Source organism: Cyclopterus lumpus, chromosome 9 (genome assembly GCF_009769545.1).
Source record: "Cyclopterus lumpus isolate fCycLum1 chromosome 9, fCycLum1.pri, whole genome shotgun sequence".
Taxonomy (NCBI): Eukaryota; Metazoa; Chordata; class Actinopteri; order Perciformes; family Cyclopteridae; genus Cyclopterus; species Cyclopterus lumpus.
This window is the reverse complement of record NC_046974.1, coordinates 17,235,473-17,260,929: the sequence shown is the minus strand read 5'-3', so window position 1 is coordinate 17,260,929 and position 25,457 is coordinate 17,235,473. Positions and strand designations below refer to the sequence as shown.

The following is a 25,457-nucleotide window of genomic DNA, read 5'->3' as shown; positions in this document are numbered from 1 at the left end:
TGTTACAATCTACTTACCAGTAAAATAAATAAAATGTCCCCCGTTCCTCCCTGCATTCCCTCATTATTATGTAATCTGTACAAATGTAGTAGCATAGTGCACCTGATAGACAGCCTTAGCTTTTGAATTCAGATTGTCTTGCCAACAATACATTAAATCTTTTATGAATGTGTGCTGTCATAAAGAGTGACTGCAAAGCACTTTCAATTGAACAGTCAACACAGAGATGTTAATTATACATACAATTTATTTATTTATTTTAATACAGATATTTAAAACGTTTTTTAAAAGACATACCTAAGTATTTCATTGTTTCATAGAGAAATTATCTTTTAATTGTAAAGAAACTTTTTGGAAAGGCTGTTTCACTGGAACTGAGGGGTTACAGTAAGTTACAGCACTTCTGAAGTGCTTTAGATTTCACTGCTTCTTCTTTAACAATCATCCATCAGTTCCTTCATGAAGTTCATATTAAAGCCAAACTGCAGTGGGTCTAACTGCTCCACTCCAGACAAGAGGGAGAAAAATCTCCCTCCTGTGATTACCATTCACAAAATAACACGCATACTATCAAACCTGGAAAGAGTCCGTAGTATCTCCAGGCATAAAAAAATAAACTATCGCTCACTAATTTTTGCGCCAGCTGATATTTGTTTCAATCAAGTAATTTACAGTTTCAAATAAACATTTTTCACGATACTATATTATCTTACTAACTCCCCAACAAGCTGTGCAAACAATGTTAGGATATTGATAAATTAAACGATACATCCACCTGCAGCATCCCCTCACTCACACAAACCAAAGATATCTAACATTCTGCTCCAAAATCATTTAGGATTGCAAATTGTTAACTGCTGTATATTATTTTTCTGTATGTTGTCTGTCTTTTTCTCTGAAGAGATTCTGAGACCATTCTCCCATAAGAGCGCTTAAGGACTGGTATGGACAATGAAGACGCTTGGCAAAAACAAGCACATACGTACAAACCAAAATCCCAAAACCCCAGCGTAATCTAACAATGTGCAAATATATTGATTGTGCGAACAAGGTTGGAAAAAGGCTTAAAAGGTCTGGTCATCGTTACAGGATTCGGTCCAGTGGCCAAAGACCTCACAGATGCCGCAGTATGGCCGATCTTCACCCTTACTGCCGTGGTAGGTGGTGTGTGGAGGAGAGTCGGGCATCTGCATTTGTGTCGGACAGTCCTCGGTGTCGTGCAGGTCGAAGCAGTCGCAGATGTCACAGAACAGCCTTGGTGGAAGCTTCTTCTTCGGGGGTTCCTTGTCATGGCTGCAGAAAAAAAAGAGAGCAGCTCTGTGTGTATCTAAAAAGATTGAGTTGTACTGCTATGCAGTTTTAAGTCTGTGAAAGTCTGCTATGAATGAGACTTACCGATCATAGTTTTCCAGCCCACTTGGATTATTCCCATTGAGAGCAGCAGCTGCCATTATCTCCAATTTTTCCTTGAGTTCCTTATTTTTCCTCTGGAGGTCAACGATGACAGAATTCAGGAACTCAATCTGTAGATGCATAAAAGTAGCATCATTACTGATGCAGATGAATGATCATCTCTAACACAATCTATAATACAACAAATGTCTATTTATGATATAGGGTCTCCCTGTGACATTTATTTATTGTATTATGTACCCAGACTTTGCCTCAATCCTATAACATTATTATAGATATGTAAAACTATACCCCGCCACATCCCCGGAATTATGAATCTAATCTGGACTATGAAGGTGAATTGTCCCCGTGAGTTATCAAGCCAAAGAAAATTCCAAGCTTGGAATGAGTCACAAGAAGAGTCAGTAAAATACCCACTTATGAGCACCTTACTGAGTAAGTGTCATCCGTAACAGATTTAATCTAAGCGTCTATGATAACTGTAACTTTCCCGAGGAATTTCAGTAGAGGACTTATTTATGCTGAAGGTATCGAGAAATCAAGCTTGATTTAATGTGATCAACTGGATGTAACATACGAGCCACAGTGAGAGACAAACATGCACAAGTGAAGCTGATGAAAAACATTAACAAACCGCTGCCTGATGGCGGTGTAGCATTGCCAACATCAGAGACAGGGCAGAGGAGTTGGAGTTTAAGAAAGAGAACGAGAGAAGAAGAATAAAATAAATAAATAAATAATTAGATTCAAATTAGGACCCAGTTACCAGACAACATATTCAAGTCATCAATTACACAGTAAAACATTTGAGTAAACAGAGGCAGGAAATGTTTGAGACTGATGACCATCGTCCCACCAGTGTCGGGGAAATATTCTAATACAACTGCGATACCAATTCACGAGTCATGTCCATTACCGCTGTAAGAGCTGGGATGTCTCATTTAACCCGTTTAAAACATTATACTGTAAGCGCTACATCAGTAAACAAACTGTCAAATTCAGATTATACTGCTTCATCAAAAGATAGCATTCGTCAGTAAATGTCTGAGTAAGCAGCACAGTCATTTCACAAACAGCATTCGGAAACACTGTTTCCGTACGACTGGCCCAAATAGGATGAAAATGGCAATACATATTTGTCAAACCAGAAAATACTATGGGCCAGTGTATGGGAAGCATCCTAACACTGAATCTATGAATGGCAAAACACTTAAATCTATCCAGGCATGCGATTGGTATTATATAGGATGAGAGTAAAGATATGCACACCTGACTCTCAGAAGTCTCCTTAGCTTCCCTTAATTGGTCCAAAACTGCATCACCTGGAAACCGGTAAAAGATCACATTAAACGCAGGAGTAGGTTATCTTGTTTTCCTTTGGAGGTCACATTACAGAGAATCGACCTAGTGCCATCAGAAATATTAGCCGAGTCATGAGCTAAGCACACTCTTACCTGAGGACTTGTTGCTGGCATCAGGCCCAGCGGCCAGGTCCTTCTCCAGTCTCTGAACTCGGTCCTGTAGATTAAACTTGTCCCGCTCCAAGGCCTGAATTGTACCCTGCAGCGCCTTAACTGAGTCACCTTCCCCACGCAGTCCAACCAGCTGAGAGGAAAACAACAAGGCGTTTCAATATTGAAAAAGATGTTACGTTTCATTTTACCCATTGCTCAAAAACATTATGTTATGTGAACAAGTGAAGTCACCAACTGAATGAGTTTATTAAAAACAACAGCAATAAAAGCATACATTCAAGTTGAGTATTTCTTCTACTAGTCAAGACCTCAGAGTACAGAGTCCTCACATCTTTAAGTTCAAAACAGGATTGAAGAGAATGACGGCATAACCAATGTTTTGAACCTGCAATAAGAAATGTGTCACTAGGTTTGCACTCGAGGGCTTTCTTGGTCACAATTTTACAAGTTGACCTTTCAGGTAAGCCATGTTGTAGGATGCACATTAAAAATGAAAGTAGGGCAATATCTTTGACCTAGAAGTGACATCCTGTGAGACTTCAATGTAAGAAATGTTCATTTTAGCTTCTTTCTTTTGCCCCCCGCACACACACACACACTTCATTTTATTCTCACCTCACTCCTCAGGTTTTCCACCTGCTGGTCCTTTTCTGATATTAAGGCACTGTTTTTATGGATGGAGTGTTGGAGGACAGCCTTCTCCTTGTCAAACTGCTCCTTCAAGGTGCTCTCACTATCAAATACAATATCGATTAAATATCACAGGTACAGCAAACAATCTCTCCAGGCAGAGAAGAACTGGCCCCAATCTACCAAAATGTGGAACTCAAACTATTTACCTGGGTTTTCTCACTCATTTAAGGCAACATTAAGACAATTTAGACTCATTTTTCTCTGGCAGTTGTTCAGTCAAAATACTTAGTACACTTCAAAATAGTAAGACTGCAGATATCTATATCAAAAGGAACTTATTAGTACAGACATCATATTGAAAATTTAAATAAAGTCGGAGGACAATGGAAAAAGATCATGCAAAATTAGTACATATGAAAGAGATGAGGCTGCAGGTTAAATTACATTATGTGTATAATGACTTAGGATGTAATGTGCTTTGCCCTTAGGAATGGTCACATTACACTTCAAACATTCACCGTTTCCCAACTAAAGCTTGAATGACAGACAATGTTCAAGCATGTGTTTTGGTTCAGTCCAGCAGACTCGCAGGTCAGAGTAAAGCTTTGCCCAAACATGTTATCCGTTAGCATCAGAAACATGGCATCACATCCTCTTTTGCTGGGAGAATTCATTGAAAGTAAACGCAATGTGACCATGCCTTGCTTGTTCCTAAATATCTGCCTACATATATGTGGTTAATATATTTATACTATTAAATGATGATGACCGACATCACATAGTACTAAAGCTGTGAAGTACCTGAAGGCATTATTTGGCAGGCTTTGAAAGAAAAGAACAGCATGACATACCATTTGCTTAATTAAACATGCACTGCATTTCAACATGTGTCACACAGGCGAAAGCATTTGTGTTTATTGAGACAAAAGGCTTTCAAGGTATTAGTGAAATTTGCAGAGATCTGAGAAAATGTCCAAATCACAAAAGTTCTTCTCTCACCTTTGCTTCAGCTGTTTTTTGAGTTTTGAGTGCTCATCCTTGAGCTAAGAGAAAAAAAAAGATGCATCGTTCAAATACAGTCATGGTTAGCAGATCAATGGTTAAAACACAAAATGTTCCGGTGCCTGTAAATTCATGTAAGGTTTTTAAAGTGTTGCACCTTCGCAAGATCACTCCGGGCTTTGTGATTGTTATCAATATCCAGCGTCAGCTTGTTTTTCTCATCTTGCAGCATCTGCAGTGACTGCGTCTTTACAGAAACTGCTACTTTAAGCTCCTCACTGAATGAATACAAACATTACAATCATCTAACATATTCTGACAACTCAGGTAGACATCATATTGGTTTATTGCTTTTCATGTCTCTTGATTTAACATAACCCATCAATGATATTGTACTAATCAAACTTAAATCTGACAGATTTCCTTTTTCCAAGCAGCCAAAACAAAAGGATTTATACTCACATTTCATGGCATTGACTCTCAGTCCTCTCAGTTTCTATGCAAAGTTGCTCTTTGCAAACATTTATATCTTCTTCGTATTTGGAAATATTGTTCTTCAATGTTTTCAGCTGAAACAATAATGACATTCATTTGCCGAATTTACAGTTACACCAAAAATCTCTCAAAGCTTACACATCCAAGTAAGAAAAGCATCTCTTACCTGTGCCTCCATCTTCTGCTTGGAGCTCAGGACTTCTTCCAAAGAAAATTGGGTTTTGTTCTTCTCCTGCATCAAACTGGCTTTCTCCTTCGTCAGCTGTTCAAGGGTCTCAGCAGTCTTGCCAGAGGCCTCTGTAGCCTAAGGATTTCAAATTGATAGCAGCAAATGGTTGATTGAGAAACACCTTCTGACCTCTACCAACCCGAATAAGAAATGTGATTCATAATGCATTGTTTGACTTCAACCAATGATTTTTACAATATCTTTGTATAAATTAATTGCATGCTTTATCTGCATTCATTTCTGATTTAGAATCAGGTATTCAAATGTCAGTTCATTTAAATTTTCAAGTTCTGGTTGAGAATTAACATCAAAATTACACTAAGCAGGAAGTTCATTAGTATGTTCTCTAAAATATTCCTGTGGCCTCAGAACGGATACTGACAACCCCTGAAAGCTGCTTTATATATATCAACAAATCATATTTTTTTCTGAATATTATTTTGTGTGTATTTGACCAGAGAGATTTTGCAAAAAACCTTAAAAGTTTGACTGAATTAAATTGTAAAGCAGATTATCTGGCCTATAATTTCTAGCAACTATGTGTCAAATGAAATGAAATATGAAACACCATCAGATGGTCAGCGTGATAAAGATCACCTTAGACATAGTTATGTAAGCCGAAATAATTTGCCTCACATTAATTAGATCACGTTATAAACCCACAGGCACAGGCTGGGAGCTAAGGGTAATTTACAGCAGTTAGTAGATGGAAGATGAAAATTAGGCACGAAAATAAAAAAGGTGAGCGCAAAGGGACAGAAACCAGCAAGCATGCAGTGATAAGGTGACATAGCTCCAGCTACTCTAAGGTATGAGAGTCAGTGAGTACTACTGGAAGAGGAATACCTCAAGCTGCTTAGAAATTTCATTTTTTAGTTGGGACTCCAGCTGCATGACTTTCTGGGTGGCTTCATCCCTCTCCACCTGCAGGGCACCTTTCTCAGCCATTAGGTTTGAGATGCCGGAAGAAATCTCTTCTTTCACAACGGCAGAGGCCGAAACCTCCGCGACAGCATTCTTGCATTGCATTTCCAAAAGTTCTTTTACAGTTTGTAGGCTCTTGATGTCAACCTCTAGCTCTTTCTGGGTAGCGTTCATGTTTTCTATCTCTCCAAGGAGTCTCGATCGTTCTACGAGCCACTTTTCTTGGCTTGTGTGGAGAGAAGAAATGTTCTGCTCCAATTTACACTGTTCAGCTAACAGGTCTTCCTTCTCTGTGGTCAGGAAGGTCATTTGTTTGCCTTTTTCTTCCAGCTTAGATAATAGCTCCCCATTATCTTCTGTCAACAGACTAGTTTCTTGCTCTCGCTGCTTCAATTGAGTCTTCAAATCCTCCATATCCATCATAAAAGCCTTCTTTTGCTCATCAGTATTCTTTAGGTTAGAACAAATCTCTTTATTTTCTTGTGTAACTTTGGACAATGTTCTCTGCAGCTCCTCAATTTGTTTGGCTAGATCATCCTTGTCAAATATAACTTTATTTCGTTCACTGGACTCAGCCTGTAACTGGGTTTCCAGAAGGTGCTTGGCCCCCGACATTGATTCAGTCTGACATTTTAACTCCTGGATCTCCTGAAGCAAGGACGGTACTTTATTGTCCGCTGCAGTCTGCAACATTTGCAGACGCTGACAATCTTTTGTCAAGTTATCAACCTGTTGAACAAGTTCTGAATTAGCCTTCTCAAAATCCATGTTTAGTTTACTGTGCTTTTGAACAAGTTCAGCGTTGGCCTTTTCAAGAATTTCAATATCAAAGGTTTGTTTCTGCAGCTCACTTTGTAGGTCAGCCTTCTCTCGGTTCAAAGAGGTAATCTCTGCTTCAACGCCGTCTTTTTGGCGTTTGGTTTCCTCCAGCATTGTTGTTAAATGAGACTTCTCTTGAACAAAGATGTCATTAGCTCTTGAGTAACTATCCAACTGGTCCTTATTTGTTCGAATATTACTAGTTAGCTTATCACGCTCAAGAGAAAGAGCATTATTCTCAGATATGGTTTTTGTGTGCTTCTCTTCCAATTCTCCCATCTCCCCTGCCAAACGCTCATAATCCATTTTCTGCTGCTCTAGTTCTGAATCCAGGCTCATCTTTTCTTTTCGTATAACATGTAACGCAATTTCAATTTCGGAATTCTGAAGGCGAAATGCTTGCTTCTCTTGCTCAAAAGATGATAAAGCGTCTTTAAATTTCTCGTTGGACTTTGACAGTTGTTCTGTTGAGACTTGAAACTTCTCCTTTATTTCTTCCATCTCTCTGAGGAGCTCTTCCTTCTCATGACAGACTTTTCTTTGGATTGCAAGCAAGTCTTCTTTCTCCTGCAGAAGCTGAAGACTCTCAGAATCAGTCACCTGACTGCTCGTCTTGAATTCTTCAAGCATTTGGGCCAGGCTCATTTTGGAGGCTTTAAGTTCTTCACATTCACGGACAGAGCTCTCCAAATCCTTCTTGGCAGCACTGAGCTTATTCTGGAGCTCCTCCTTCACCGTCTCAAGGCTCTTTTTATCCAACAAAGCAGCATTAATTTCAGAAGACATCGCCACCTTTTCCTTTGTCAGTGTTTTTGTTAGGGCCTGCAGCTGGGTGTTACTCATTGTAAGATCTTCTTTTTCTAAGTTTAAGGATTTAAGTTTTGCCTGCAACTCAGCATTCTTTGCATCAAGCAATTTTTTGCCATTTCTACTGGAATCTCTCTCTAAAATGAGATTTTCCTTCTCACATGTGAGCTTTGACCGGCTTTCATTGAAGTCATCTTCAAGCTGGTTCTTCTCTTTGCAGACAGTTTCATAATCCTCATGTAGTTGCTTCTTTTTAGTCTCAATTTGCTTGATGTCCTGCTGATACTTAAGGAGCAGGTCAGTCTTCTCTGCATTTTGTCTTTGTAACTCCTCAATCTGGGCCTGGTATTCACCTTTGGCATTCTTCAGGTTTTTGCTTTCAGTCTGTACTTCCTGAAGAAGATTGTTGAGCTTCTCCAGTTCCTTGTTCAATGAAATCCTTTCTTCATCTGAGCACTTGTTGTTGGCAATTAGTCTCTCTACACTTTTTGATAGCTTATCCCTAGTTATTAGCAGTTCTTCATTCTGGACTGAAAGCTCCTGGTGACTAATCTCAAGGGCAGAGAGCTTGGTCTGCAGTTCGCTTTTCTCAGCCTTAACATCTTCACTTCCCTTGCACGTATTTTCCAGATCTAGACTCTGCTTTTCCAGTTTTTTTGTCAAACGTTCAACATCATGTTTGTAGGCGTCAAGCTCAGCAGAATGACACTGGGAAAATAAAGTTGAAAGAAAAAAAGGAGGGGAATGAATGAATATATATATATATATATATATATATATATATATATATATATATATATATATATATATATATATATATATATATATATATAAATAAACACACACACACAGGGAAAAGTAAGATGAGTCAAAACCTAAACCAAGCAAATATGTCCAACCAAGTGATATTCAATTGGAAAGGTTAAGCTGCAGGAGCATCAAAATGGCAAAAGATCACACCACAGCTTACACCACAAAAGCTTTTCAGCAATATAAAAAAAGGTGGAACATTTTCACTTCAGCACTTATTTTTAATACATGTATTAACAAAATTGATGCCAACAAATTTGACTGACATACAAACAAAGAGTAGCTGAACCAGCATCAATAGCAATACTAATGCATTTCGCTTGATCTGTGTCCATGGGGCCAAACTTTTCAATTCAATTATATACGTATAAACTATGTACAGTATATACTGGAATCTTAATTTACATTTAACCAATTTGTTGCTGCATTTAAAAAGCTTTAAACTTGAATTGCTATTCCTGTTAATTTTGACGTTTTATTTTTACCAATTTCGAAAATTATTACGGGAATCCACATTGCACAAGAATTTTCTGTGTATTATTGTAGGTTTGATTTAATTTGTTTATAAATAAAAATGATGGGAAAATAAATACTGTTATAGCCTTTCATAATATAGAAACAAATAAAAATTAAGAATTTGGGGAAAAAGTGAAAATGTTCTACTTAAATGAAATATCATAAACCATGCAAGCAGGAGTACATTGCTAAAGTAGTCAACAATAAAAATCAATAGCTGTAAATACAGTATGTAAATGCTAGTACTGATTCAACTTGAATCCTACCCAGTGCATAGATAACCATTTTGCAGTCACAAAAGAACTCGTTAAGTATCGTAAGCATTATTTTTGGCTTGTGCAATAATCATGAATGGTCTTAAAATACATTAAAACATCATTTTAAATCAGATGTACCCCTGCAAGCATATGGCAAGTGGTACCATCCAATGAATATGAAAGAGGTTATGTTTGGGTAGAAATGAGGAACTCATCACAAATGTATGCGTGTGTATGATGGTAATTAAACGTGAAATGTTGTTGATAATATACATTAGAAAATAATTATTTATGTCAAATTTCATTGACATAAAGAATGATTTTCAATTATCGCACATTAGTAAAGTCAGTAAAACATAAAACTACCAATTTACATGAAACAGGCTCCTGGCAAACATTGTAAACACGTTGATTAATGCACCCAATACCTATATAGTCTGTACCTTCCGAGGGTTTGTGCTTACCTGAGCCTGTTCCTTGTATGGCTGCAGCTCAGACACCAACTTCTCAAGCTCCAGGTTTGTGTCCTTGTTGGAGGAAAGCTCCTGCTTCAACTTGTCAACTTGACTCTGCAGAACCTCAAGTTCCTTAACATGAAGCTCTGAAACCTGAGAGATGGATTTCTCTTGTGAGGCCTGAAGTTCCTCAACCAGGGTCTCACCCTGTTTGACAGTCTTCTCCTAGAAAACAGGAGATTGGAAAGATAAATATGATCTACTTGTTTCGAAGCAGCCCGTGACTGAGGGATACTCTTAAGTGAAAAGTGGAAGATTTTTCAATGCTGGGAAAGAAAGTATCACACATTTTAATGTCCATACAACTTTAAAGTATCTGCAGTTCAATTCTCAAACACAGTCCCTGTGGCATTTTTGCAACTGCCCAACAATACTTACCAAGTTATCAATCTTCTCCTGGAGGCCACTTATCTGAGACTGGTGGGCATCTCTGGTCTCCATCAGCTCCTGCTCTTTGCGGAGTTGTTCTTGCTGGAGTTGTTCATTCGAGTGTGCCACCTTCTCCTTCTCCTCTGATAGTTGACTCTGTAACTCCTCAAGCCTCCTGAGTGATAACAAAAAAGAGGACATCTGAGGAGGATGTTCAGTGACCGGTTAGATTACTGAACAAAACATTGACTACAGCATGGAATGGAACAAAGGCAAGAACCTTTCTTAATGTGTCATAGGGAAATGACACGATTGGTATAATATGTTTTGTGGAGTAATGAAGTGATATAAGAGCAGGGCATAATGAAGTGTGGCACCTTTCTTTCTGTATGAGATCATCATTAATTTTGGTCAGCTGTTCTGAACTATCACCAGATGTCTTCCTTATGTCGGAAATATCATTTTCTAGCTTGCATTTGGCCTTTGAGAGCTGCTCAAGCTTTTCATCTGCAGCCTTCAGTTTCCTCTCGAGCCCTGAGTTAAGACAAAACAACTTTGTAAGGTTCAACGAGAAATGGGGAAAAAAGCAAACTAGATACAAAACTTTTTACAAAACATTCAAGATGAATGCAGTTCTATTGTTCTCACCGGCAAGTAGACTTCTTAGAGACTCTGATTCTGTGGTCAGAGATGTGCACTGCTCTTCCTTCTTACTGAGCTTCTCAAGTGTTTCTGCAAAAGGAAAAAGATTACAATTTAGATCCTAGAAGCCTTTATACACCGAATGAAATGTTACAATTGCTTGTCATTTACCTTGCATAGTGTTTGCTGATGTAGTCTGCTCCTCTGTGCTTTCAGCCAACCGTTGTTTCTGGAAAAATATGTTTGCATCAAATGTTTGTGTATGAATTTCAGCAATAGCAAATTTACAAAGAGTGATGATTAAGATTATCGTGGTTTGTACAAAACCTGTTGTGGTTTGTACAGAATTTGAATACTTGTTTGTTTATTATTTGACCCGCTGATACATCAGATGAGCAGATATTTGAGCTGAAATTAGCTCATTGCAGATATTGGTATCTTTGCATATGTTGGCCGATAAGTAACAAGAAATTGCAGTAGAGAAAAGTAAGTTTTTCTTCCATCAAAGGGCACTGAAAATGGAAAATATAATGACTGCTATCCCAACACCAAAAGGTACGGTATGCACATCCAAAATTAAGTTAAAAGTCACACCAGGCCTCCAAGCTCCTTTTCCAGGGCATCCTTCTCCTGCTGAACAGTGGTCAAACTCTGCTGTAAAGTGAGGACTTCTTGTTGTTGGCCCTCCAACTGGGAGTTCAATTCACTGACCTATAGAAGTGAAAATTACAATGGACAAAGCGAAAAAGCATCGTCTGGAAATCACATACTAACCGAACAGAAGAAAAAAGGACAACTTTGCTCAAACATGGGACGCACTGAAGATGAAATATGAAAGTGGTCACGAGGTGAATAAGAACCCACCTTGGCTCCCTGGTTGTTCCCTTGGCTCTGAACCACCTCTAATTGACTCTTCAGGGTCACAAGCTCCTGGTTACCTTGTGCTACTTGGCTGCGCAGAGCCACCATTTCGGAAATCCGCTTTTTGGTTTCTCTGTCATCATCTTGGGCCTGTTGTGCCAACATTGCTTCTTTCTCCTCTAGGTCCTTCACCTTAAGGTCAGCATTATGGAGTTTTCCAAGAACTTCCTCCATCTCCACAAGGTGCTGCTCTTCTGTTTTGTCAACACTGGACCGTAGTGACTCTTCCAGTCGTTCCTTGTCTTCAACCAAAGAAAACAGCTGTGCCTTAAGTGCCTGCATCTCACGAGTCAACGCTGCAGCATCAGCCTCATGCTTGGCTCCAGCCTCCTCTAGAGCCAAATTGTGCTCTATTTTCAGACCCTCTAGTGCACTTTTGGTTTCGATAAGTTCTTCTGTCTGGGCACCTGCACCTTTGCTGAAGGACACCTTCAGCTCACCCATGGCTTGCTGATGAGAGGCAATGACAGATTCCAACTTGGAACGCCACAGTTCAATAACATCAGCATTCTCCTTCTCAGCCTGGCTTACACGCATCTGCAACTGTTCGTTGTCACCAGAGAGCCTTACAGATGTAGCCTGGAGATGGGCAGCTGCCTCACTGTGGATCTTTTCTTGAGCTTCTAGCTTCTCCTTGTACTTTGTTAGCTCTTCTTGCTGCTTAACTACTTGGGTAGCCAACTGATCTCTCAGAGAGTTTATCTCCTCCAGAAGGGGAGAAAGAGTAGAGTCCTCGGAGCCTTGTTGGGTCCCAAGACGCAGCTGCAGGTCAGCTACCTCTCTTGTACGCAGGGAAAGATCCTTCTCAAGGTCCATAATACGGGATCTTTCTGACACAGTGGCAACCTTTGAGAGCAGAAATCTTATATTCAAAAGATGTGTCTGACATACTGAAGCAATAGTAACAATAGTAACAAGTGTGTTCAAGAATTGATCATACCGTTACTGAACAGATGAAAAAAAAAAAGATTGTTTAACTGGAATTATGGACAACAACACACATGGTAATAGCAACATTAAAATGTTTCTAATGTGCTTGCTTAATGAGGAGGGCATGAAAAACATTGATCTAAAAAAAATAAAGTGTTATACTGACCTCTCATGGCTATAAACAGTATGGTCCAAATAATGGAGGCGAACACTGAAAGCATGTATGGAGCTATAGGAGTGTGCAAGACATTTTCCACCATCCATTACACTATCGCTCTCAATCTCTGAATTCATGGTAATACTGACCTCATGATTTAGGAGAGGTATGAAGTAAGAAAACCCTTTGTACTGCTTCAACCTAATATTTAATAGCTTGGTCAATTAAATAATTTAATCAAAATTAACATTTTCTTGATCAAATAATGGTTGAAATGGAACCTGTGGAAACTATAGCCCTAAAAAAAAAAAAAAAAAAAGTCTGGGAGGTGGCGCAGGTATTAGACTAGCAAAATGCAGGGACACCAAATAAGCAGGACAAATGGATGCTGGGAAGGACTGGGGAAGTAAAACATAGGATCACTGAGGAAATGATTACGGGGACAAGCGAGAAGTTTGTTTGTCTGGTTAAGAAATGATACCAGTAAAGCAAGAGTGAGTTCAGGTTGGGGACTTATCGAAAAATAGTACAAATAAAAGAGCTGTTACTGAAGATAGCTGAAAGACGCATATGGTTATTATTTTACAGTAATAATAGAATGTTACACAACGTAACATAATTTTGAGTGAATCAATATAAATGTGAGGGAAGATGATACTTCCAAAAAGGTTACAACATTATTCTGTAGTTAATGTCAAGCTAAATTAGCAAATCTTACTCTACACTAGATGCACTGATTTGAGCATTTAAATAAACATTATATATACACACACACATTAGTTTATTATTTAATTCTATGTTATTAACTTATTTTTCTTGTGTGAAGCCTTAAATGCAAGCTCATACAAAGCAAAGCTCCAGTTATTACCCAGCACCTTTCTGTACCCCTTGGAAATGTGTTGGCCACTCTCCCCGGCACAGGCCCTCTTTTCCAACGCAGCACACTACAGAGCAGAATTCATTACCCTAGTGTCTTCTAACTCTCTTTGGAGTTTCTCAGCTTTGGTCTTTTCAAAGAGTAGGCTCTGTTCAAGCTCCTTAATGTGGACATGCTCCAGTCTGGTCTGCGTCTGTTAGTAAACAAGGAGGAGAGGAAGAGAACACACCAGTGCCACCATCACATGCCAGCCCAATGCAGACAGAGAGGGAGTGAGACAGGACAGAGGATGGAGGTGTTTGGACAAGGATAATGTTGATGGTGTGTGTGTGTGTGTGTGTGTGTGTGTGAGAGAGTGTGTGTATATGAGTATTTGGGAGATTGGGTAAATGGTATTGGGTGGGAAGGGAATGATGACGGAAAATGGAAAGACACCCCATGCAGAACTTTCCAGTTGTGCCATAAACAGCTGCACACAGGGAATTTGTCAAAGAATGGTGGGAAATACAAAACAAGCGACCAAAGAGGGGCCCATGTGTTATGAATATGCAGGATGAGTATGTTGATGGAGGCAGTTTATAAGTAACCATGCAAAATTGACACCTGGTGAACAAAGCACATTAATTGTTATGATACATTGGAAATCTGATAATGTGTCAAGCCAGCAAGTATATTACATACAAATGACTTCACCACATCATGGAGAGAAAGTAGTAATGTCTGTTTCCTGACCCCCATACTTGAATGGATTGGAGCACATAGAAGATATCTAATGTTGTACACATTCCTCCAGAGTCTGCACAGATTATTAGCATTTAAATCTAAACCAACATTATGTCTTGATTTTATATTGGTAAAATCATTAAGCCTGAAGGATTATCAAGTCACTCTGCTTTCTCTTTGGTGATGAGGCATCGTCTACAATGTATAGAGAAAGTATTGTAATAGAATCCACCAGTTATCAGATCACCATGTGCATGATTTGTGACCAACTTAAGAAAATCAATCAGTAACGTAAAAGCTCAGGCTGCTGGGCTCAAGAAGCAGAAAGGGTTCCCATTTGACTTCTTGTTATTGTGTGCTACGACTAATGGTTTTATGGCTACTTACTGAAGCATTTCCTGGCACATTTTGGTGATTATTTTCTTGCATGTTACCCAGCATATATTGACTTAAAGTTTAATTTAAAAAAGGGAAACGGCACCAATTTCAAATGTTATACCAACAGCTTATACCGGGGCATAGATTAAGTGTTTGATGGACACAATATGACAAAATCAACTGTCATGGCTGACTAACTTAAGTATATACCACATACAAAGGTTATGAATGAGACAAGAATAATAGGATTATGACACTATCAAACTTTTAGAAATATATTTTAGGGCTCACTGTACATTTCCTGGGTACTTTGAATGCAAGTTTACTGATGGGTTACAATGGCTGCATACCCATGGAGTAGGTACACACTATAATGTAGCCTGGCACATCTATCTTTGTATAAAAATTACATTAGGTTTTGAAGTTGAGTGTTATTCCCAGTTAATTGCAGTGGGCAAACTGAATACAGGTCTGTGACTGGACAGTGAAATGACAAGGGAGCATCTCCAGTGGTTCCATGCTGAGCACTGGACCAACATATAAGACGAGGAAGAGAAGGAAGAAGAAGCAATAACATCACATCACTGAACAGGGAGGCACCGAGGGTTATAGCACAACATTAGTCATTACACTTTCAACAGCTTGTCAACAAAGCATTTTTGAGTTTGGCCGATGAGAAGATGTTTTGTTGGCATCTTTCAAGCTGCATGCAAGTTTTTAATATATCCACAGCTGTGAGTAAGTAATAAACTGTTAGTATACACATTTTAAAAGAAGATAAAGGGATATTCTAACCCTGTAGCCCTCAATTTAAACATCTAGTTTGAGATCGGTTGCCTTCAAGGTAATTGAGATGGTCCCCTGTGTAGCACTGTGGAATAAATAACAAATCTTTGACATTATACATTTAACATTTTAACATTATGTGAAGGAAAAAGCAAAACATAGACCCTTTAGGAACAATCCCCTAGCTTTGATAATTAACGGGGACAATATATTTCCAAAATATAATATATAACATACAAGTTAACTCTACAATAAGTATTTAACTCGGCTAACCCTACTAGAACAATATCAATAAGCTTTTTGTTCAGTGACCACATGGATATCCGTATTTATTCATTTCTGCCTCGTCATCAAAGCCAGAGCCTCCCTGCACCACTGGGTGCATTTGAGAGCACATCATCTAAAAGCAAGATGAAGCCAGTATCAAACTGTCAACACAAACACACTTATTGAGACAGCAGAAGGGATAGTTTCCATTGCTAACATGAACAAGAGATAATGGAAATGCTCGCTTTTGACGCAACTGTGACAAAGTATACGAGTCAATCTCTTGCAACGTTAAATCGCATTTGACTTGCACACAAGGAGACACACTGATGTGCTGTACAATTATGGAATGGAGTGGTGAATGGAGCACCTGCTGCTTCTGACTTTAAAAAAAAGATGGGACAAAACATCCACTTTTGTATTATATAAAAAAAGAAATGTCTGATTTAATACAATTGAACTTATCAATGTTTTGTGTTTCAAACAAGAATCAAATGTGTTAGTTTCAATGGCATGGCTTTGTGTTGTGAATTTACCTCCAGGTCTCCTTTGGTAATGCAAGCTTCCTCTACGCGGAACTGAAGGTCCTCCACCTTCCTGTTCAACAGAAAAACATTGTGTTGGAGTTGTGAAATAACAGGAGAACTAACAACTTATGACATATGTAAACAAAGATGAAGAGCAAGCCAGCTCAGGCACATATCTTTCCTCAGGACTTTATATTATATACATTTTATATGATAAATAATTCGGTATGCATATATTTGCACTTTGACTGTGGCTCAGTGGTGAGCAGTGTCTTCCTACAATCAGAGGAATCGGCGGTTCGACCGCCGGCTCTGCCAGCCCATGTCGACGTGTCCTTGGCCAAGACAATTAACCCCAAATTGCGCCTGTTGCTGTGGCTACGGTGGATGAATGTGTGTGTGAATGTTGGGGAGGTGAAACCTTAGCCCCTCCCATCAGTGTATGAATGGGTGAATGATGAGTGATCGGAAGACTAGAACAGTGTGATACTAGTACAGGTCCATTTACTATTACCATATTTCTGTATCATCATCATCAAAGCCAGAGCCTTTCTGCACCACTGGGTGCATTTGAAAGGACATCATCAAGATGAAGCCAGTATCAAACTGTCCATGCAAACACGCTTATTGAGACTGCAGAATGAATAGTTTCCATTGGTAACATGATGGAAATGCTCACTTAAGACCATATGGATATCAGTATGTATTTATTTGTGCCTAGTCGTGTCTCTTTTCATTTTCTCTTTCAACAAACTGACCCAATAAAATGGAAACAATAGATCAGGGGTCACTAATATGCGTACCGTGGTCCGAATCCGGACCCCAAACGTCATTGTCTCTGGACCTAGACCTATAACTGAGAATTATTACATTTATTGCATTCTGCGATATTCAGACACACAAGAGGAGACCGGGAGCGAGAGCTAACAGTTGGTACGTGAGTCCGAGAAGTTATTTTAGATGGCGTTCTCCAAAAAGAGAAAAGTGGAATAATATGGATATCTTGACTTTTTTCATCAGACCTGAATTAAATGAATATAAATTTGCAAGGCATGGACAGTTCAGTTAGATATTCTTTTCTAAAATTAAGTACTTTATTTTAAGAGTAACATTAAGATTTCTGTTATGTATTTTATTTCTTTAATCAAGCCCTTATTTTATTTGAAATGAGAGATGGACATTTATTTATTATAAGAGTATGCATTATTTATAATTCATCCAGTTCAAATTTGAAATCCAATATAAATATTGATATTATTCTATTTTTTTTGGACTACATAAAGACGTTGATACAACTGTCGGGCTACTTCAATACATATGGCACTAAATCATCGAGCAAGTTAGACATTATTGTGATCCTTTGCATTTGGATATTCTCTCTATCTGGACCCCGCTGAATTTGAATTGAATACCCCGGCAATAGATGCTGACATACCGTCATGGGTGACTGTATATCCATGACTGGTGATACCTCTGAGAATCCTTACCTACGCTCCTCCTCCAGCTGATTCAGCAGGTTGACTTTGTCTTTGTCTGCAGCTTCTACCAAGGCACGTAACTGATCCATCTTGGTCTCCATCTTCAACGGAAAGGTTAAGAAAAAAAGAAAAAAAAGAATCAATGTAGGTGACCAGGCTACTCTAATTCTCTTTAAGATCAATAGGTTTGTTATTGCTGAACCACTGAGAGAGCTGACCTGCTCCTGATCCTCCCTGAGCAGGCCAATCTCTTGCTCCATCTCTCCAACATGGCCAGTAGCCTTGGCAACTTCCGCTCTCTCCATGTCCCTCTCAGCCATAAGCTGCTCAATATGCTGCTGCTTCTCCTTCAGCGCCTCCTGCAGGGCTGTGGTGCCTGAAATCTTGCGATTATACCGTGATGATGTCTCTGTTAGCTATGGAGAGACAGAATACAAGCACGGTCAGATGAGGAAGCAAGCAGAACATTCAAAATAACAGATGAAACCGAGTGTGTCCATGTCTCACCAGGCCTGTACGGCTGGGCTTGGCGCTGACCGAGGAGGCCACAGAACTCATGGTGCTGATGGAGGAGGAACTAGGGCTTCGCTTTAGCCCTGATGGTGTGGCTACTACTTTGCGAACCGTTGTTTTTGCTTTGGCTGGTGTGGTGGAAGGGAAGCCAATGCGTGTGACTTTGTGCACTGGAGCAAATAAGCCATACTTGGGTTGGCACTGGAAATATCTGGGGAAACATAACAGAATACGAATATGATAATGAAAATCATAGTATACATGTGGTTAACAAGAAAAACAACTTTTCTTTTAGTTATTTACAGATCCAGTCGCTTTTGTACCTTGTTCCTGCCACTGCTCCGTCATTCTTTCCTAAAGGCTCATCCAATTCCACACCACACCACTCGCCTTTAGCAAAATCTGTTTCTCCAAGGAAACGTACCACTCCTGCCTTTGTACCACCAACCTGAGAAGAAAGCACAAAATATTAGCCAACATTTAATCTCCTCAACAGTGGTAGAACAGAATGAGGCCAAACTAACAACATATGGTTAGCATGTAATTATTTAAATGCAACAACATGTACAGGACTGCACACAGATGGTGACTGCATTCAACAGTGTTAGTAGCAGTACTTCCTTTAACGCCGACCGTATTTTTATGTGTTAATTTCTCTGTGATTACACAGAAGATGAGGGTTTGGTTAGTCATATGGGGGAATATCAAGAAACGAAATTGGTATCTTTTTTTGGTTAGATAATGTAGCAAACTTTACCAATACTCGGTCGCCCATCTTCAGTTCCCTTTCCCCCTTCTTGACTGATCCAGTCTCGGAGAGGTTGGAGAGAGATTCACTGTTTGTGCATGCGAGGTTGGAGGATGGTGTAGCTGGCGTAGCTGGCTTAGTGGAGAAGGCCTTCTTGGTTGTTGTGGTAGTTGAGGATAATGTTGATTTCGTGGCAGGTGTATGCGATGCTACGCTGCCAACTGAAGGAGTGGGTGATGTAGCGCGAGAGGGGGGTGCCGTCTGAGTTCCATTAGCCTCCCCTTCTGTGAGAGACAACTTTGAAGGGCGGGTAAATATTCCTTGCAGGGCGTCACACTGGAAATAACGCACCCCTGCAACTGACCCATCATTCTTCCCAATTGGCTCATCTAGAACAATCCCAGCCCACTGTCCTGGGGCAAACTGTGCCTCTCCCAAAAACTGTATGTGGCCTGGTTTATTCCCATTTACCCATACACGCTCCCCTATCTGGAAGCTCTCCCCAGCACCCTCTGCATCTCCTTCACCGGCACCTGCATCTGATTTGTCGACCGCATTCACTTTAGCTCCCGCTGAAAATAAGGAAAACGAACAGGGGGTCTTAAAAAAGACACGTCATAAAACCATTTCAATATCATGTGATTTGATGTAACGATTTGACTACGCAGGTTTAATCTTTCTTTCGGTCTAAATGTGTTCATTTACTAACTTAAAAAAGGTATAGTAAACCACATGTATACATAACTTCAAATTGTCCGGTTCTTCAAATACATGAAATTGCTAAATGTTTCAAAAGCAAAAAAATGTCTCATATGAATTATTACTTTTGTTTTGGCAAGATGTGGGTGTAAAAGCTGGGAGGCCTACATCTCCTGAATGCTATCCCCAATCCACTGCACAAAATACTCACTTGCTTTGCTTATGAGACTTTGAGCCCTTTACTGCAAACCTAAACCAACTAGGACTAAGCTGTACAGAGTTTCCCTAGCATTCCTTGAGGAGGATCGTGTGGCACTGCTCTAAACTGAAACTTCTAATTGCATTGCTCAAAATGAGACTACTGCATGAACCCATTAAAAAGGTATAGCTACAAGGCACGACAAGCAAAGGTGTATTATGGCATAAACTACAGGTCTGCCAACAAGTATGAAGAAAGCGTGACACAACATTATATACCCATAATATCACATTCAGTTCTATTGGAATTTCAGAAAAACACACAAAATCAACATGGTCCCAGCGACACAAGCATGAACCAAACAACCCCTGGCTCGGGAATACTCAAAAGCAAACACTGCACTGCCACAATTGGAAGAAGCTGCACAAGGGAAGATTCTTACCTGTACTGGGGTTGGTCTTGGGGGCTGCTGTCGCTGGTGGTCTTGCTATCTTGCTGGGCCCTTTGATCCCACTGGGCTTGGCTGTGCTCATGTTTCTTCCTGTGATCCGTTAGACCCCCAAGGCTTTCCGTTGTAGGGTACAGAATGACCCCAGACCATCAAAACAACAAGTTGCAGCTCTGTGATGGTGAAGTTTTTCTCTCCTCACCAAAATTAATTTTACAAAAAAAAATTAAATTAAAAACAAACAAAATATGTTAAACAAAAAGAAAAACTAGGAAAAGGGGTGAGGGAGAAAAAGTGTTGCTCACAAAAAGACCCTGTTGGAAGGGGGGAAAAAGAAATATATTACTTAAATAAAGCATATCTTTTTAATGAGCACTCAAATAACCACTGATGGCTGATTAACAAGAAATTCAACTAAATCAACTTTTCCTGTCTCTGCTCTGGGTGGCACTTACAGAGAACATTTAATGTAATAAGTAAACTAATAAATGGCTACAGATAAGGCACGTCCATTGCATCTTCATGGTGTCCTGTTAATGGAGGCATTTTGTTTCTGTTATGACAACAAGTTCCTCAGCACACGCACACAGCACGCCACATCTAAAAATAGGCTGTCAAAGGCCAGACGATATGCAGTCTATGTTACTGCCATCATGAACTTCTGAAAAGCTCATCATCTGTGACCTTGATCACAATACAAGCAGTACCCCAAACACTCTCTCACTCAATCTATAAATCTGGTGTATAAAATCCTTTAAATCTGGTTGGCACTTTTTCCTAAAACGGGATTACTCTGGGAACTAGACCACAATCAGCAGCAGATTATCCTGTTTGTCAGATTACCTCACCACAGCATTGATTGGCAGAATGTACTATTTAAACATGGTCCCCCTGAATTTATTAGTAGTTTGACAATATGACTCAGTGCTGTATTATGGTTATTATACTGCTATTGCCTGGATTAATACAATCAAAACAGAAAACTACTGTCAAAATACTGTAAAACTTTCAGGCAAATCTACTGCCAGATCTGTAACATCCCCAACATGATCTCTGCAGAACAGGCATATAGAAAGTATAGGACACCAAGACTGATGCTTGATTGAGCTACCACAGTCTGTAAAAGCAAACTGCATTTCAGCAACCTAAAGCAAGGATAAGCTGCTTCATCAACCACATGACCTTACAATTACTGCATTATGTATTTGTATGTGTACAAGCAGGCCTCTATGATCACGACATATTAGTGTGGGATTAGCAAGTAGTAGTAGTTTGAAGTCAGCAAAGACACTCAACCTCACACAGGGTAGAAATTAATATAGAACATGTTCAACAGTGTCATAAAAACATACCTTTCATTCCTAAGAGCTACACTGTGTAGGTTTACCAAAAGGGGCGACAAGACACGCTGGAAAACCCCCTCCTAGATATTTCTCAGCGGAAAGTAAAGACTGGCCATCAGAATACAGTGACCTAATTCAAATGCAGCATTCCAGTTTTCTCCCCCTGTGCCTTTGAATGATACTGATTAGTTCCCTCAGGTCAAGAGGAGGTCTGAGCCAGAACGCTTTACAATAGTTGAAGACTATTGTACAAAAACTAAAAGGGCAACATTAAAAAATGTCACAAATCTTATCAATATCTATGAATGACACATAAGCCTGTGGAATATGACTAGTGTGCCTAAAAACCAACTGCATTATGATGCCTCAGTTGAACGTCACCCGGCTTTACTGCGACTTGTGTGAGCATTAACAGAGGATGTTTCAGCTCTGTCTGGTGAACTGAAGCAGTCAGCTAAATAATCGTCCTCTTAGTCTGGAGAATTTCCCACTACATTAATGCTAATCTTTTGCCACTGACAGTCACTTTAATCTGCAGCTAGGAAGAAAGCCAAATACCAATGTTTAAGGGAATCAATATAATAAAAAAGTGTTGTATAACTTATGTATAACTCCAAATCCCATGTAGTTTGGATGAATGTTTTCTGATGTAAATACACAAATAGAAACGTGTAGATGGTAGCCTGTAAAACAGAACTGAGCCATCTCAAATTGACTGCATTGACATAGTCAACTTCCATGTTGGTAATGACAGAAGTTCAACATTACGTCTTCAGAGGTGTGTATTCACAGATGTAACCCTCACTCCTACACTTATGCTTTTGTCATCACAAGGCCAAATCGAGCTCTGGTTGTTCCTTTTTGAGGAAACATCTGCTGGGATGATTGTGTCGGACCCTGCTAGCACTGACAAAGGAAGGTTTAGAAAAGCACTAACAGGACATGAGCACAGAATAAGACCCAGACGCATTCTGCACTGGTGTTGTCTGTGAATACACATTCACCGGTTTTCAAGTTAACAACTCTCATTGTCAACAAGCGTACATAAAACCTATTTCAGCGAGTATATAGTATAGCATATACACCAATGTTAGCCATCATCTCATCCATCCACATGGAGAAGTAAAAAGACTATAATTCAAACATTTCTAGTGATATTGCCGTTGCAATTCTCAAGACTACAACCCATCAAAGCTCAGACTAACAAGTTAAACTGCTTTTGTATGAAAGGCTTGATGTTAGTTAACCATGAATGCCTACGTCGCACCTTTAAACCGCACAGCTGTCAAATGGAGAGACTCTGCTATTGAACGTGTGCAGTTGCTACGTTGACATACTACATACCTGTTAAGTCAGGTATCCTGAGGTTTGGGCAACGACATGGCCTTTTAACGTCCTGGCTTTCATGTCATCAGTAACGTTAGCTAACGGATTGAGAGCTGTCGATGAGGTGGCACATCTGGTGAGCCTGACCGCCAGTTAAAACACACCACACCAGCTAACTTACCTTACTAATTACATCGATGTCTCTGGTAGACGATAAGCCGTTAATGCAAACGTATTCCGCTAAGAGACACACGTTTAAACATCCTATAGCCCACCGACCGACCGCTGTGGTAAACACAGCGACTGGAGCAAATTCCACAAGTCCAAAAGTGTCCGCTCCGTCCCCGACACTCCAGCAGGGCACACTGCTGCTGCAAGTTGAGAGTCAGCCCAACACATTGTTACGGATTAGCATACTTCACCTGTAAAGGCAAACTGCCCAATAATGTTGTTGCTATAAGAAGTTGGTCGACTGTACTGTCACGTCTCCGGCTGAATCCGAGCCTGTGATCACGGTAATAATATGTCCGATTCACGTTAGCAGCGAGGGCCCGTGGTCGGGACCGAGAGAAGGGCTGGTTAGCTTGGTTAGCTAGCTCAACTGACGCCTCAAGTAACCGAGACACTACCTGGACAACTTCCACCTTGCCTGGCTCTCGGTTTCCTGGTTTATCAGCAGCGAACGGACGAGCAAGTTTACTGAAACGCGTGACCTCAACGTGAACTCGTTAATACTGACCTGATATGTTTCTGGACAGCCGGCGTCTTCTCAGGAGAAAATACACCGCTAGCGAGCTAACAGTTAAGTGGAGAACCGCGACGAGTGACTGCTCGGATTGAGACGGATCAGAGACGGGAACACAGCCCGGTGCGCGAGCCGTCTGTCCGACGTCAACAGTGCGCGAACAGAGACGAAATGTCCAGTCAGATGGAGCACTCCCTCACTGCGAAAAGAGAGCAACACTATTTCCAGACACACAAACTTTACTTTATTTGATTTTTAACAAATTTCCCCTTGGGGATTAATAAAGTATATATATATTTTTACTGTTGCAACCAGGAAGTCAAGGGGAGTCACGTAAAACTCAAATGTGCTCATATTTGTATTTTTCTTGTTTTATTTTATTTGGATTTGTTTTACTATTGGGCGGTTCACATGTTGTAATAATGTTAAACAAACAATGGTATATTATTCAAGCATAGTCACGTTACGGAAATAAACCAATTGGACCAACTAAAACCAGGTTTAATTAATCTCAGACTCTTCAGATTTATTATCATACCAACATTTTAAGATTATTCAGAAGAAGAAAATCCGAGTATAAATTACAAGATAATGTTCAAGATTTTGACTTTCTGACTTTTCAATAGAAATAAATAATAAGTTGAGTTTAAACTCATGAATGTATGTCTGCGATTAATAGCTTTATCACAAAAGGTACGAGTCATGTTCTTTTATAGTCAATGGTCTCAATAGTTTCTCTTTGCAAGAGCTGACATACTTATCTTGATATTGTCCGATGTTTAGCATATCCACGGGTTTGTGTTTGCGTGCATATGTGCGTTAGTATGCGAGTATGTGGAAGTGCAAATACTGGTGTGTACTGTATGTTCTAATATTTAGCAATATTAATTGAACATTCATAGAGACACACGACAGTCACACAAGTCACGATGTTGGGAAATTCCCTTAACTTTGAAACAGCATGCAATGTTTTTCTAAAAATAGAAAGTTCTCAAATGCGTATGTGAAATTATTACCAATCAAATCAGTCCGTATCGGGTTTTTTGCTAAAGAAAACCCACCAGACCATTTGATTAAAAAGGTTAATCATGACAGACCAACGCTCCTTTGCGTTTTACAACCCAGCTCAAAGGCTGCAACATAAATGGGAGACCAGACGAGTTAAAAGTAAACACATTTATTTAAAGAACATGAACTAAACCAAACAACTGTGGAGAGTCTGTAATCAGTAATGTCACATGTGGATGTGTGACAATGTCTGGAACAAACTAAAGAGCTGTCAATGTTCAGGTGGAGAGACTTTAAAGCTGGAACCACGCGGGCTCAGGTGTGGCTCATCAGCTGTCGATCAACGTCCAGAAAGACAGAAAAGAGCGAGCTAACTGGACACAGACCCCTAGTGGAAAGGAGGGATCATAACAGTCTCTATTGCCTTACACATTTCTTATTTAAAGTTATATAAAATCTGTATTTGAACATTTTGATG

At 39.7% G+C, this 25,457-nt stretch overlaps 1 protein-coding gene across 3 annotated transcripts; it reads right to left on the bottom strand.

The window, feature by feature from the left end:
- Positions 1-229: 229 nt before the first annotated feature.
- Positions 230-24,860, bottom strand: clip1a (CAP-GLY domain containing linker protein 1a). 3 transcript variants are annotated; one of them, XM_034540624.1, is made up of 27 exons: positions 24,729-24,860; positions 23,966-24,170; positions 20,552-20,871; positions 19,221-19,783; positions 18,787-18,911; positions 18,458-18,674; positions 18,169-18,366; positions 17,960-18,051; positions 16,482-16,542; positions 13,880-13,984; positions 11,771-12,673; positions 11,501-11,617; positions 11,078-11,135; positions 10,913-10,996; positions 10,642-10,798; positions 10,274-10,439; positions 9,845-10,060; positions 6,094-8,505; positions 5,185-5,322; positions 4,986-5,092; positions 4,681-4,801; positions 4,521-4,564; positions 3,504-3,621; positions 2,868-3,018; positions 2,683-2,735; positions 1,396-1,523; positions 230-1,293 (listed from the first exon to the last, which is right to left on the bottom strand). In XM_034540624.1, the coding sequence occupies exons 3-27, from the start codon at positions 20,640-20,642 to the stop codon at positions 1,065-1,067; spliced, it is 6,654 nt and encodes a 2,217-aa protein (XP_034396515.1). In that variant the 5' UTR covers positions 20,643-20,871; positions 23,966-24,170; positions 24,729-24,860; the 3' UTR covers positions 230-1,064. The 3 variants fall into 3 exon arrangements, with proteins under 3 accessions (XP_034396515.1, XP_034396516.1, XP_034396517.1); XM_034540625.1 differs by lacking the exon at positions 13,880-13,984; XM_034540626.1 differs by lacking the exon at positions 6,094-8,505 and having other exon boundaries at positions 24,729-24,859.
- Between the last annotated feature and the right edge of the window lie 597 nt (positions 24,861-25,457).